Source organism: Alligator mississippiensis, chromosome 4 (genome assembly GCF_030867095.1).
Source record: "Alligator mississippiensis isolate rAllMis1 chromosome 4, rAllMis1, whole genome shotgun sequence".
NCBI lineage: Eukaryota > Metazoa > Chordata > Crocodylia > Alligatoridae > Alligator > Alligator mississippiensis.
Genome location: NC_081827.1, coordinates 161,258,204 through 161,272,931, shown reverse-complemented (window position 1 = coordinate 161,272,931; position 14,728 = coordinate 161,258,204). Strand labels below are relative to the sequence as shown.

Genomic DNA, 14,728 nt, shown 5'->3' with positions numbered 1-14,728 from the left:
CATGAGCCACATGCTGAAGGATGGGGATCATCAGAAATTCCAGACAGATGCCTCATGCCCAGAGCAAGTCTAGCCTGTGCAGTGAAAAAGATGGGGTTCTTTGCAAAATGCAGTGAGCACCTCTGTCCTTGGAGATTCCAGTGTTGCAGGTATGGAATAGGTAGAAAAGTGGTTGCCTTGGCCTCTCCTGTCTTCACAATGCTTGACTTTGCAACCCCAGCCAGATTTCTTTATCATATTCTTTTTGCAAGTAATGGACTCTCCCCATTGGTGGGGCCTGGTTGGATGAGGGGAGTCACTTAGCCAGACTTGTCACATACCTGGCACTCGGGGTTAAGATCCTTGCAAGAGTTCTGCTTTGTTCTGGGTCTGATACTGACTGACTGGCTGTGCATAGCCACTACCACCAAGTTCTTCACTGTACCCCACCTTGACTGTCTACCCAGGAAGCTCATCCCTTAAAGGCCTTGTCTGCACCTCTGCCCAAGAAATAAGCCCCACATGCTCAGTTCCACTCTACCCATGGCTAGACCTGCCAATAGGGCACCCCAGTGGGTATAGAGGAGTCCTGTTGTTCCCACCATGACAGTGGCATTAGGGGGCATGCCCAAGACCCTTCTTTGCCAGCTATGCTGCCTAACTACCAGGCCTGGGCACAGGTGGAGTGGGGACGGGGGTGGTTGTTCATAGGCTACTGATTCTCAACCAGGGAGCTGCAGCACTCTGGGGTGCCTTGAGATCCTTTCAAGGGTGCCGCACAATATAAACACAGCTAGGTGTGCATACATGATACTCAAATTAAACCCAGAGTTTTCAAATAGGAATCTGCGGCATTAAACACATTCTGAGCTGTTGTGGGCTTGCTGAGCTCTTTGCAGCAGCAGAACAGCTCTAGTAGTCTTCAGTAGTCAGAACAACAAGGGAGAAGTAAGAGCTGGCGTTTCCCAAGGCCAGACCTGCTTTGAGTTCAACAAGGGGTGCCTCAAGCCAAGCAAGGGGTACTTTGAGCCTAAAAAGAAGGTTGAGAACCACTGTCCTAGGCAGCCATTCCAGGTGTGGCAGGGATTTGCCCCAAGCCACAGTCCCCAACACCACAAGCCTTACCTTGATTGCCCCTGCCTAGTGCCCTGTGGCATTTCACAGGTTGATAGTCTCTCCCCCTCCCCCCCTCAGAGCAAGTCATCAACAGGATCCAAAGAGCCATGTGCATCTTTTTCTGGAACTCCACATGGGAGAAAGTGGTGAGGACCATGCTGTTCAAAGCAAAACGGTACGGAGGCAGAGGAATGCCAGACATCCTGCTGTTCCTCTGGGCCAAGTACACGAGCCGGATTTGCAAACTGGCAACAGGGACAGAATCCAAAACAGCCCACTTTGAAAAGTGTTTTGCAGGGAATCTACTGCAACAGTGGCGGGTATACATGACAACTAACATGAGCCCCTGGGCCATGGAGTCCCCATGGTTCTACGAGGTCCTGAAACACTTCTGCGACAATACAAACTGCACGATGAGGCCCCAGCAACCCTGGTGAACCACCACAACATATGAGAGGTGGTAAGGAAAATAGACATCATATCGCCCGTGGACCTACTACCTGGGGACAGCTGCCAGGCTGTGTCAGAGGGAATCTTCTATAAAGACCTGCAGAAGCACAGAGATTTGGACTGGCAGGTAGCCCACTGGGCACTCCTTGTGCAGGCATGGAAAAACAGCGCAGGGCAGGGAGGTCCCAAGCAATCCTGCTGGTGGAAGACAGAAACAATTGACCACCTCTTCTTGGACTTCCCATACACCAGAGAGGTGCTGAAGAAAGTTTGGGTACTCCTGGTTCATAACCCTGACCAGAGAGGCGGTTCTGCATGGGCACTTGACTAAACAGCAAGGGGCCTGACAGCCCATTTCAACCAGTTCATCCCCTGTTTCAAAAACGTCCTGTGGACTGGACAAACAGGAGGGTGGTTGGGGGGTGGGGGTGCAGGGGAGGGAACTGAGGGAGACTTTTATGAAACTCTCATGTTTTCAGGGGAATGGTGATAGGTGTGTGGGCACGAACTTTGTACTGGGACTAAAATAGTTTAACTGTTAAAGTGTGTTTTTGGTCTGTCAAGTGAACTACAGTGGTCACATGACAGATTGCTACAGGTACAGTTATATTTATATATATCTATATATATCCATCTCTCTCTCTCTCTCTCTCTATCTCTCTCTCTCTATATAGTTGTTTATGTATATAGAAATTAGAATTTTTGCAAAAAAAATGTCCTGTGGAAGACCAGGAACTTGCTCACAAACAGGCACACAAACCTCCCAGTCAAGGACTGTATTACAGCCTGAGTGAGATGTACTGGTGTTACAGGAAGACAGTAGAACTGGACGGGAAAGAGGTGGTGGACATCCCATGGAAAAAAAGGGACAGCATAGATAGACCTTTCAGAGGCGAGCTCTCTGAAAAGAGTAACGAGGATGACCAGAATATGAACAAGCAGGAGGGGGATTTGGGAGGGGAAAGAGGGGAATGAGGTAGTCCTTTGGGTAACTGTGATGGTTTCAAGGGGATGATGATGGGTGTGTGGTCTTTGTAACAGGACAAGTGATGTAACTGTAACGGTGTGTTTTTGGACTGTCAAGGGAACCAGAGCAGTCACAAGACAGGTTGTTAGAGATACAGTTAGGTGTGTGTGAATACATATTTTTGCAAAAAACAAAGGCTGCTGCTGCCAGCACCTCGTCACAAGACAGGTTGTTGGAGATAGTTACATGTGTGTGTAAATATATATTTTTGCAAAAAAAACAAAGGCAGCGCTCTCAATGCAGCCTGGCCTTAGGGTGCTTGGAGAAGCAGGGCCCTGCGAGCCATCCGCATCCTTGGACCTGATGCCACAGCAGGCGGGCATCTCCCAGGCGAGGGGGCCACGGGTGATGCCAGGGGAGCTCTGGCTGCTTTGGTCGCGGTCCCTCTCCCTCGGCTCGGGGGCTCCAGGCGGGCAGGCTGGCAGCACGGGGGGGTCCCCCCTCGCCTGGGCCCCTCCAGCAGCCGCACGCGGGCACCCCCCCGCATGGCATTGGAGCCGCGGCGACCTGGAGGCGGGCGGCGCTGGGACCCGGCAGCCCGCCCGCGCCCTTGAACTCCGCCGCCGCCTCGGAGATCTCGTTTCTCGCAGGTGCCCGGCGCTGCTCCCTCGGCCCGGCCCGGGGCTACTGCGCGGGGGCACCGGGCGAGCCCCTGCCCCCCCCAGCTGCTGCTGCCCTGCCCTGCCCTGCCGCGCCGCGCCTCGCCTCGCCTCGCCTCGCCCGGGGCGGCTCAGCCCTGCCTTGCTGGACAGCTCAGCGGAGCCGGGGCTGGCTGCGAGCCCGGCTCCGAGTTGCACCTCGCTGTGAAGCTCCGCGGGGGGCGGAGGAAGAAACCACCCTGCATCTTCGCTTCCTGCCGCTCGCGCGCACCGCAGCCGCCTCCCTCCCGCCCGCCCGCCCCTGGACCTGGACCCGGACCCCGGAGCAGGCGAGAGGCGCATGGCAGCCCGCGCTGCCCTCTGCGGGTGCGGACAGTTGGTGGGGGGCTAGCGCCGGGCCGGCTTGCGACTGCCCTCCGAGCCTCCCCACCTGCCTCGGAGTTGGGGAGGAAAGTTTTCCTCTTTTTGGGCCCCCTCCCCTCCTCCCAACCTGGATTTTGGAGCCTGGAAGAAGATCCCGGGGCTGGGCAGGATGGGCAATGCGGCGGGCAGCATGGAGCAGTCTCCGGGCAAGGAGGCGAAGGCTCAAGCGCCGGGTTCGGGGCTGCCGGCCAAGCAGCCTGCGCCCCCAAAGCAGCCAATGCCCAGCGAGGGGGAGCTGGAGGAGAGATTCAGCCGCGTGCTGGTAAGTCGCTGCGCCCCCAGGCCTGGCTCGGCCCGGCCACTGCTTTTTAGTCACGCCGTCCCCCGCACCTCAGGAAGCTGGAGGTGAGCAGCACGGCAGGCTGTGGGGAATGACAGCATCTATAATTAAACTGCAACGGCAGCCAGGGGCAGAAAGCCACTGTGAGTCTGCATCTGCAAGCCTCCCCCCCCCCCCCCCCCCCCCTCCAGGCCTGCAAAGCCCCTCCAGGCCTGCCAGGAAACTTTGCTGTTGCCCCCGCTGCAGCTAGTGAGAGGGGAGATTCTGCAAGGGGAATTTTGGGCTGTCCGCTGCCCCGTTCTGGAGGCGCAGGCAGGACTGGCAGGCGCAGGCCCTCCTCTAGCCGTGAGGGAAAACGGCCTTGTGTTTTGAAAGAAAAGCACTCATGACTTCCTTTCCCCTCTATGGGGCTGGTGGGTGACATTTCTGGGCCTCCTCCTCTCAAAGAAGAAATGTTTCATCCTCCAAAGTTGTTCTGGAGGTGGGAGTGTGAGAGAGCCAGAGATAAGGGCAAATTTGGGAGGGCTGTTCCACCACCATCACACGTACAGCCACCCACAAGCCAGCCTCGGGAGCTCTGCAGGCGTCATAACTTTCTTTTATGCCTCTGTTACCTTAGCTGCCTGCCTACAGGGGCCTGTGCCTTGCAAAATGAAACAGAGCTTTCCCTCTGCTTCCAAAAGAAGAGCCTTTTTTAAGGGGTGACTTAAAACAGACAGGCACAGGGTGGGGAATCCCTATGGCAGGGCTTGTAAGTCTTGATGTGACCTGAGGCTTTCTCCTCCCTTGTGTAATTTGGTTGGATGCCTCCATCGCTTGGGGAGGGGCAGGTACTCAGGGGTTAAATTCTAACCCAGAGGTCTGGTGCCTGATCCATTCCTGGCACATCCTAGAATTGAGATATTTTGTAACCCGTCATTTGCCCAGATCGCATGGTTGGTCTTGGTCTGTCTAGTCCACTCTCCTGCTTCTTGCAGTCACCAGCTCCTGAGGCTTCACTGCAAAGGTTTGGGGTGGTGGTGGGGGAAGTGTGCCTGCATTTTGTCAGTTGTAAAGCGTGCAGCCAGTGGTACGGTGCTGCCTCTAGGAGTGGGTTAAACCAGGCCTTCTTGACCATGGCAGGAAGCAGTTGGGGCACGGAAGTGGGAGAGCTCATTGTGTCTCATTCAGAGCTCGCCTCGTCTTTGCTATGGCCTATCTTTGCCTCCTTTAGCAGGGATTCCAAAAGTTTTGTATATGCTTTTATTAGGCAGTGCCTTTTCCCCTCTCTCCACAGACAGGCCAAAACAAGGAGAAACACTAAGTTTTCACAATCACTAATACACTTTGAAATCTCCAGGACCTCATCAGTTCCCCTGTAATGCTGCTTCCTTCCAGGCTGAGTAACAATAGGTTTGACATTTCTTGTTTTATAAAAATTCCCCATCTCTGCTACCTTCCTTTTTCAGTACTGGCTGTATCATGGGGTGAACTAATCAGACCATGGCCCAGAGCTGCCTGCTGGGATAAGCTCATTGTTTATGAGACGGTAATGATAATGTAGTGCAAATGGTATTTTTTTTACCTCTTATCCCACTCAGGAATCCCCTGTGTTTGCTTTACTTGCTGCTGCTGTGCCTGGCTCTGGTGCTGTATTACTTATGGGGAATCCTAAATCATCTCTTTGGGGATCTTCCCTGATCAGTCCTGCTCTTTGCCACCTCATGTTACCATGTTCTACTTCACTAACTTTTACTCTGGGTCGGGGTAATCCTTTCAAAGTGCATTAAGTGCATAAGTGATTTTCAATTAGACTCCAGCTCCTAAGTGCCTTTTGGAAAAGACCTTGGCATCCAAATGTCATTAGATGATTTTGAAAGTGCAACTGTTTGTCTTGGCTGCATCTGTTACACTTCTAGCAAGGCTTAGTCCTATTACTGTCTGTAGTCTTATGATATGGAGTCCATGAGCAGCATTTATTACAGAGACTGCAGGGCCAGGTCCTTTAATATTTTCAGACTGATCTTTTCAGTTCCTGATGTTCTGCCCAGTCCTTCAGCATGTTCAAATCCACTTGGAGTTTCTCACAGTCTCGTTCCCTTTTGTTTTTTAATGGATGGCTGGGGAATCCTGGGGTTGTCTGGGAATGCAGAGGACTGGGCTTGATGGCCAAGGGGGCCCCTTCCAGTCCTGTGATAATCATGTGTCTCAGTCACCCGGCTGGGAATGAGGCTAGCTGGGGTCAGTTCATACCTATGCTGTATAGTTGCTGTGTGGCCTCAGGCAAGTCTGTTCCTCTGTGCTTCAGTTTCACTACTAGGTTATCCCCATGTTACCATCTTGAAGGGGGCGTGGGTGCCTTTGTTCAGTGATTGCAAACTTCTTTGAGAGACTCTGACTGAAAGTGCTTGAGAAGATTGGCAAAGTGCTGCTAATGGTGATATACTCTTGGTCCCCTCCCTCCCTTTGAGAAGCAGCTGTTCCCCAGGGCCTTTTGTTGCCAGTCCTTTATCCAGGCCCTGAGGTATACCACTTTATTTGGTCACTATGCATTTCCATTAAAAAAAAAAAAAGTGGTTTGTGGCTATAGGGTCATCCAGTCTGACTTTCTGCACAGCTTGGGTGAGAGAACTTGGTCCAGGAATGTCTACATTGGGGCCCAGAACTTCTGGTTGAGCTGGAGCATAGGAAGGCCCTATTGAGAAGGGATGAAGGGCCTGTTTTGATCCGATTTTTCATAAAGTCATAATCACTCACCTTGCATGCTCTCCCAAAGGCTGGGAGGAGGGGGAGGTCTAGTTCTGAAATTCAAAGGGAATAGGAGAACGTGGGCACATCTAGTCTGCTGCTTCAGCTCCCTTCTCCCCTCCCCACAACATAGAGGGAACCAAGCCAAGGACCCAGAAAACACCTCCCACCCTCTCTCTCCAAAGGCTGGAAAAATCTGTGCTCTCACTAGCAAGGGAAGGGCACTCAGCACTCCATTTCTGTAGGTTTCCTTGTAGAACTATAAACCTTCCAGCTGTTACAGTCATGATGTAAAGTTCCCAAATGTAACAAGGAGAACAGATGCAGGCTGCTGTCCTGAGTCTGCAGAGTCCTCCAGTGTCCCTGCAGTGATTTGTTGCTTTGAGCAGCGTGAACCTGGCAAAACTCTGGTCACTTAGCACTGCTGCTCTTTAGCACCTGCTGGGCGGCCCTTAAACCCAAAAGGATCAGGTCTTGCTGCTCCCTGGGAAGGCTCTGACCAAGGCTGGAAAATGTATTTCCAAGCCTTGCTGTCTTGCACCAATTGCAGGTGGGAGTGATAAGCATCAGTTCTGAAATGTCTTACTTGCCTACAGCCAGAAGCTGCAATTTGTGACCCCTCCATCCCTTGGCATGAAAAGAGATGTTTTCTGTGGCAGTCTACTGTGTGTGAATCTTTCCCAGGGGACCTGTTAAATGAAGGTTATATGTGGGGGCCTTGAAGTTTTGCCCAGTTTATTTGGTCAAAACTTGCCCTGTGTCTGTGTATCTGTGGTGCTGTGGTTATAGGATGCATATGATTTTGGACATGGAAGGAACTGTATGAGAGTATGATTTTAAATGTGCTCTCAGTGTGCGATATATTGAATGGTGAAGAAGGTCAGCTGGCAACAGGTGTCTATCTGATGTGTGCCCATCTCCACATCTGTAAGATGGGGATTGTGAGGCTTACTGAATGCTTGTCAGGTGTGTTGAGACCTGAGGCTAAAACATGATTGAGAAGGACAAAGTGGCATTAGTATAAAAATATTGTCTTGTTCCTGTTCAAACCCACCCGGATCTTGAGAGCAGCCTCTGAGAGAAAGTTTACAGCAGCAAGTGTTTTTTTTCAGTAGTAGGAGAACTCCATGTGTTGTGAAACTTTCATGTCCCAATCTCTCTTCCTCCTTCCCTTCCTTTTGTCGGACTCCCCCATGTTCAGTAACTTATTGCATCAGAATTCACCTCCTGTTCATTGACTGTGTGCTTCAGCATTCAAAGACTGGCCTATCTTTAGCTCATGGTCCTCCTGAATATGCATTTGGACATTCTTAAGTCCTTCTAAAGAATTTCCTGTAACATCAGGTTTGTGAGTAAAATATAGCCCTCACCACTAGAAGGTCAAGCATATTGGTTAGATCGCAGTTTATGAGAGGGATTGGTCTGTCTGTGTTGTACTGTGCGTGCAATTTATTTGCATACGATCATGTGATCTTATGGCAGTATCTGCTTCTGGTATCTGTGGCTGCCTGTTGCCCACATGGCCACTTCTGGCAACAAAAATGTTGGGGCTTTGCTGGGCTGCCTTCTTTAGAAAGCTTCACCTGCAATAGCCTAGCAGCTCTATATGAGTTCCCATGCACCGCATGTGCAAGGCATGTAACCAGTCAAACCTAATAAATTAGTCTTTCACCTCCTGAGACTTTGCTTGCAACCAGTAGGAGGTCAGTAGTGTTTATGATTTGAATTCTTCCTATGGCATCAGATGTTGCTCAGGACATGAACCAGGCTCCACCATCTCTGTAGGTGCTGGGCTACTCCTTGCTCGTCCTCTGTGGGCTTCAGGCTCTTCTGCAGGCTGCACCTCCAGGCTTGTCTTTCCCAGCAGCCTGGGCATTGTCAGTGGGAGCTGTAACACCTGCCTGTGGCAGGCAAAAAGATAATGGTCCACCAGGTTGGCAAGGGAGCCTTGATTTGGAGGAAAAGAATCAAATTATGAGACTATATAAGGGGATGAGTTTACAGTAACACAGGTCAGTCAGAAGAGGCCCAGACTCATACTAACAGGGGTCCTGGGGGTGCTGACAGGTGTAATGCACAGCCCAACCAAGAGGGACTGGGGACTGGACTAGCAGGTGTTGCTGCTGCAGGTCAAGACTGAGAGGCATTGGCAGAACAGTATGGGAAGCTAAGGCCTGGAGGAGCAGGCTCTCTGTGGGTTAGGATTGCGATTGACTCTTAACTCTAGGCAGTGTTTTCAGTTTCTCATGGTTTAATAACTAATGGTCTTGCCCACACAGGGAGAATCCCAAGGCAGAATAACTCTCTTGCTATTGCTATTCCATAACAATGTACTTATTGTGGCAAAACTCCAATATGTAGATACACCAGCTCAGAAATATTACTCTGCATTAGTAGTGAACCAATTGTTCTGGAATAAAAATTGGCTTTATTATTCCATCATAGCATGTCCACACGGGCTGTTCAGGCCAGGAGAAGATCCAGCAGGGTACACTGTTGCTCTTGCACCTCCCTTTGATTTCTGCTCCACCCGAAGTTTAAAACCAGCTCCCTGGCAGTGGCTGCAGCATTTCTAGTCAGGCAGCGCTGAGGGAGTCAATTGACTTCATGGCTCAGTATAATCTACCGATCCCTTCTAAATTCTTCATTTCCACAGGTGCTAATGACCCTCTCATTTTTTTAATTGTCTTGATGTTCCAACTATTAGGCTATCCTTTATTTGCAGTTCTGCTGTCTGTTAACTGCTCCTGGCAATGAGCCTCCTATTTCACAATCTTGCAGACTGTTTTTAATTCATTCCAATGAAGCTATACTTGTTTTTACTTCAATACAACCCTAGTCCCTTAGCATATTAGTAAAGCTTCTAGGTTATTTTTAACTAGAGAAAAATGTTTTTTGTTTCATTTGTCATGATGCACCTCACCATCTGCATCCCATTTTCAAAATTCTAGATCAGCTCATGGTTCTGGCATAGCAACAGCAGCCTGGTTATTCTGGTGCAGCTCTACTGATCCATTTTCCTGTGCAGACAAAACCTAACCCTGAGCTTGGCTGCTGGATTTTTTTGATTCAGACAGAATGTGAGGGAAGGTGCTATCTCCAGTCCTGACTGCTGGGGGCTTCCCTAGTATGGTTGAGCTATGCCAATAGGAATTTGCTACAATTCCCTAGTAAGTACAAATCTTCCTCCTCCTATTCCTCACTGCCCCCTGCCCCTCAGACCCTGATCTCTGACGTACTAATACAGTGAAAGGTGCAGGAAGAGATAAATGGAATTGTGGATTGAGGGCAAAGCTGAAGGTAGGCAAACACCAGCTGGGGCTGCAGGCAAAGCTGTCCAAAAATAGCTGAATGAGTTTTCAGCTGAGCTGAAGAAACTACCTGACCCAGCACTTGCAATAGCTTCATTAAGAATTTGGTTCTGGCTCTCTGTGCATAGCATGGGAAATGAGTTTCAGAGGAGGGGAGCTAGGTGAGGCTGGGTTGTTGTTATCCAGCCTGGGGATAATACTAGTGTATGCTGGGGACCGGCCATTTACAGTGATGGATCTTTGATATGTGGATTTTCCTCTCTTCCTGTGATATATAACTTGGGTGGGATTGTGAGACAAGGTGAATCTCAGAGACTTATCCAAACCCAAAAGATGTTCCAGGCACATTAGCAGGGAAAGCAAAGATCAGCTTGGTGAGTTTGCAGGGTAATCTGCACTACTCTTATGCAGTCTTAATGAACAGTCAGTCTGCTGTAGGGAGGGTCATACCACATGCATCTTGTCAGGTCTCACTGCCTCCTGCTGCGTTGTAACAGAACCATTCTTGGTGTATCAGGTCTGCCTTCGTGCTGCTGGCTAACAAAATTGTCCCTGATGATCCTTACACCCACTGGATCATATTGTTGGGCCATCTAGCCTGGCCTCACACTCCTACTACACCAGACTGTGGTCCAGTAGGGGTCGAGTTCTTCAGACAGCTCAGGGCCAGGTACACAGAATGGAATCCAAAGAACCTAGAGCCCAATCTACTGAGCTCTCTTGAAAATCCAGCATTTGTTCTGACCTGAACTGGGGGCTGAACGGTTTGCAAAGATGTTGGCTCTAAACCAGTGGTTCTCAACCTTGTTTAGACTTTAGTTATCCCTTGATAGACTCAAGGCACCTCTCAGAAAATGCCAGCTCTTAGTTTCACTCTTTTTTTTTATGACAAGAACAAAAGACTAGTTCTTCTGTTGCAAAGAACTCAAAAAGTTCACAACAGATCAGAATGTTTTTATCCCATCTGAAAATTCTGGGTTTATTTTGTGAATTGTGTTTGCACACCTCACAGTGCTAACTCAGCACCCTTGAAAGGGTCACAAGGAACCCTAGAATGCCATAGGACCCTGCCCTGGTTGAGAATCACTGTTCTAGACTAAAAAAAAGTGATATACGGAGCCACTGTAGCACATAGTGAATAGTTGAACATCAGAATAACTGATAAATCTAAAAAATGATTGTTCATGAGGAAGCATTTCATGGGAGTGTTTCTAGTGGGGCTCTGCAGTGAACTGTCACTGACCCAGAGCAATTCTTTATATTCTTAATTAACAAGGACATGTCACTGATAGAGATTGATGCAGACTGTTTGGTACCCTGGGCAAACTGAACAGTGTACACTCCAGTGTAGCCAAATGGAGTACATAAGGCATCTTAATAGCTGGGGCTGTATCGTGGGAAGCTGTGACTCTGAAAGACACACTGGGATCATAGTAGAAACCAACTGGATGTAAGTTCCCAGTGCAAAATTCTAGCTAAGCTCTGGTTTATACCTCTGTTGGGATAGGCACAATCTATCAGACAGCTGAAAATTACTCCTGGAGTTCACTGAGCTGTGCTGGCACAAATCAATTTTTTGGAAAGTCCTCATTCTTTCATAAAACTAGTATCAGTGTACTGTAAAATGATGCTGTTGCCACCATCAGCTGTATCTGCTTCACATGGGGCCTGCTCCCTGGTGTAGATTACATTAGGTATTAATAGGAGAAGAAAGTCAGGTAGGAGCTGGTCAGGGTGTTCCCTCTCTGTGTGGCTTCAGTGAGACCATTGTTGGAATAGTTTGGTGACTACACTTCAAACCTGCTGCAGGTATGCTGGAGGAGTTTCAGAAAAGAGCTACACAACCGTTTGAGAACTGGAAAACTTGCCTTAGTGAGAAATTGGAGAAGCTCAACAGATATAGTTTGACCAGAAAGAGGTTAAAGGTGATTTGATTGGGATCGCGAAGTACCTGGAGGGTGTGTGGGGGGGAGGGATTTCTGACCACTGTAGATCTTTTAATCCAGCAGACAAAGTATTGGATCCAAGTTAGAGTACCTGGAAACTGACACTGGACAAATTCAAGCCAGAAATAAGGTGCAATTTAAGACTGAGGTTAATTTAACCTCAGGAATAGCTTCTCCAAGGCATGGGGTAGATTCTCCTAAAACCCGCTTCACTCAAAATGGCAGCGTAGCTCAGCCAGGTTTATGGACTGAGACCCCCTTGGTGAGTTTCCCCTAGCCTGTGTGACGTGGGAAGTCTGAGGAGATGATTTTAACAATCCCTTCTGGTCCTTCAAGCAATGACTCTATTCTCCAGTTTGCTGTGTCTCATTCCTGGGATTCTTCATGGGGCAATTCTGCAGCTGTGTCATTTGACCCGCCTTGGAGCCCAATCTCTGCTGACTCTTCCTTCTGTCAGGCCCACATACTACTAAACAGGTTGAACCTACCTACTATGGCATTGAAGTAGATTTAAACCAGGCTCCCCACTTTCAAGGCTGCAAGTGAGGGATCATCCTGAAACAGTTCTACACCCTTTCTGGTAGTTCCCAGCTAGGCGCCCCCAGCCCAGAGCTGTCTCTGCATGGTTCATGATGTCAGTGTATAAGGAGGGAGAACCTGGGACTCCTGGGCAGGTGGGAAGCATGTGGGAGGGTGTTTGAGAGGCTGGGACTAAAGCGTGTCTGATCAATCAAGTTTACTCCAGAGAGAGAAACTACTGCTTGTTCTTAAAATAGAGCTGGGAGCGGCAGGTGGTGGTGAGGCCCTGGTCACAGCAATATGCTAAGCAGCCTCAAGTGCCTTAGCAACTCCTTGCCTTTCAGCAAACGGAGCATGAGTGACGGGGATGCGTCATCTCTGGCTCCAGCCTTATTTTTCTGTTCTCAGTCTGTTGCCAGCACAGAGAAATGAGAGAACCCATGCAGCAGGTTGGGGCTAGGGGGAATACTGCAAGCTTAAGAATCTGCTCGCTCCATGAGACAAGGTGAGCTTAGTTCCCTGCTCGTGGAGCTTGCCTTGGAGGTCATTAGCTACAGGGTCTGTAGCTTTGGAACCCCAGACAGAAGCCTGTGCAGGCCTCAAAGACCTTGAGTCTGAATGCTGCCAACGACTGTCTTGAAACTGGCTAATCTTAAATCAGTCATTGCAGGCAGCACCAAGCTGGGAGAACCCCCTCTCCATTGGAAGCCTAGCTTAGTCACTGCCACAGTTCCTGTGTTGGAGGTAGACAGGGCCCCATGGTTGGGTGGGTAGCCAAACTGGGATTAAGCCTTTGCCGCTGCAGGTACAAAGTGCCTGCTGTGCTCCTGGGAGGAGCTTGGTGGGAATGGGGCAAGAAGCCTGCTCAGCTAAAGACTGTGGGCCTCAGCAGTAAACCACTTCTCTATTTTAAGGCTCAATGCCGCAGGATGCCGAAATCTCTCTAACCCAGCAGAGGTGGTTGTGCCACCTATGTTGCTGCATGGGTGCCGATGCTTGCTCTGCTGGGAAAGAATGTCCCCAGCAGAGTAAGCTTAGAGCAGGTGCTAGGCTCCAGTTCAGCTTCTCACATGCTCTGGGCAGGGCAGGTCTGGTTTTGCAGTATGGGATGAGCAGGGACAGTTCTGCAGTAGCCACAGCATAATTATCTCTGGTACAACAGCTTTGGAGCTGCCAGTAGAGACCAGGACCCTGTTGTGCCAGGCATTGTGCAGATAGAGTGTGAAAGGCCCGGACCCAAAGGGCTCATGGAAAGGTTGGGAAGTGAGAGCAAGGCATATGGCATGTCCAAGGTCACCCAGAAGGTCTGTGGCAGAGCTGGGAGTAAAACCCAAGTTCCCTTTCCCAGTGTTCTGCCCACTAGGCCATGCTACACAACTGGTTACCTCTAAGGGCAATGTCCAGGCTGAAATTCACAGCCTGGCTACATGTGGGTCTGTCCCACATCTTGGGGGAGAGGCGGCATACATAATAGTGAGAGACAGAGATGGCATGTTGGTTCACCCTCGCTCCCCAAAGCACAATTAGATGCCTGTCCCCTTCCAGAGACTAGAAAAGACCTCTTGGGTCTGTGAGGCCTGTCCCCTTGCAGCTGCCACTTCATCCAGTCCCTTTCATAAGCTCATAAAGCTCCATCTTGCTGCTTAGTTTCCTTTCTCTCTTCCTACAGGGAGGCTGTTCTGGAGCATTGCTCCTTTGCTGGTTAGAAGCCTTCTTCTAAGCCTCAACCATAAATATTTATTCAAAAGCAGTTCATCCCCATTTGTTCTTGAACCAATATTGTTTCTTTTGTTTAAGCAGCTTTTCTCAACCTTTTTAGACTCAAGGCACCCCTTGGAAAATGCCAGCTGTGAGTGTTCTCTCATTTTTTGAGTGCAGAAATAGAGCATTTTTTCTGTTGCAGTGAGCTCAGAAAGACCACAGCAGGTCAGAATGTTTTTAACATGATTGTTTCATATTTGAAATCTCTGGGTTTATTTGGTAAATCATGTTTGTGCACCTAATAGTGCTAACAGTGTGTGGCACTCTTGAAAGGATCTCAAGGCACCCCAGGGTGCATTCTAGTTGAGAATCACGGATCTAGTGTTTTCTTTATCTGGTTTTAGAGGCACTGCACAGTGGGGTCTCCACAAGGCCCACTCTGGGACTGGGCCTGGGAGCAGAAAGACTTCCATCCCTGAGGAAAGGGGGTCCTATGGAGTCCTGCAGCTCTCTTCCACAGTCTGGCTTTCTGGGTGACATGTACAACCACCAAGGACAACTCTTGGTCTGTGCCTAAGTGTGGTTTCCCTTGCAGGATGTCTCTTCCAGCTGCTTTGCCTCCTAGAGTGATGCTGTACTCACACACATCC

At 49.7% G+C, this 14,728-nt stretch overlaps 1 protein-coding gene across 3 annotated transcripts in view; it reads left to right on the top strand.

Moving 5' to 3' along the window:
- The first annotated feature begins 3,159 nt into the window (after positions 1-3,159).
- The window catches only part of FMNL1 (formin like 1), a 63,958-nt gene continuing 52,389 nt past the window's right edge, over positions 3,160-14,728 (top strand). For all 3 annotated transcript variants that reach the window (XM_059726897.1, XM_014596283.3, XM_006278588.4), the window contains exon 1: positions 3,160-3,856. In XM_059726897.1, coding sequence (XP_059582880.1) covers positions 3,704-3,856 — 153 coding nt within the window. In that variant the 5' untranslated portion in view covers positions 3,160-3,703. The remainder of the gene's footprint in view (positions 3,857-14,728) is intronic.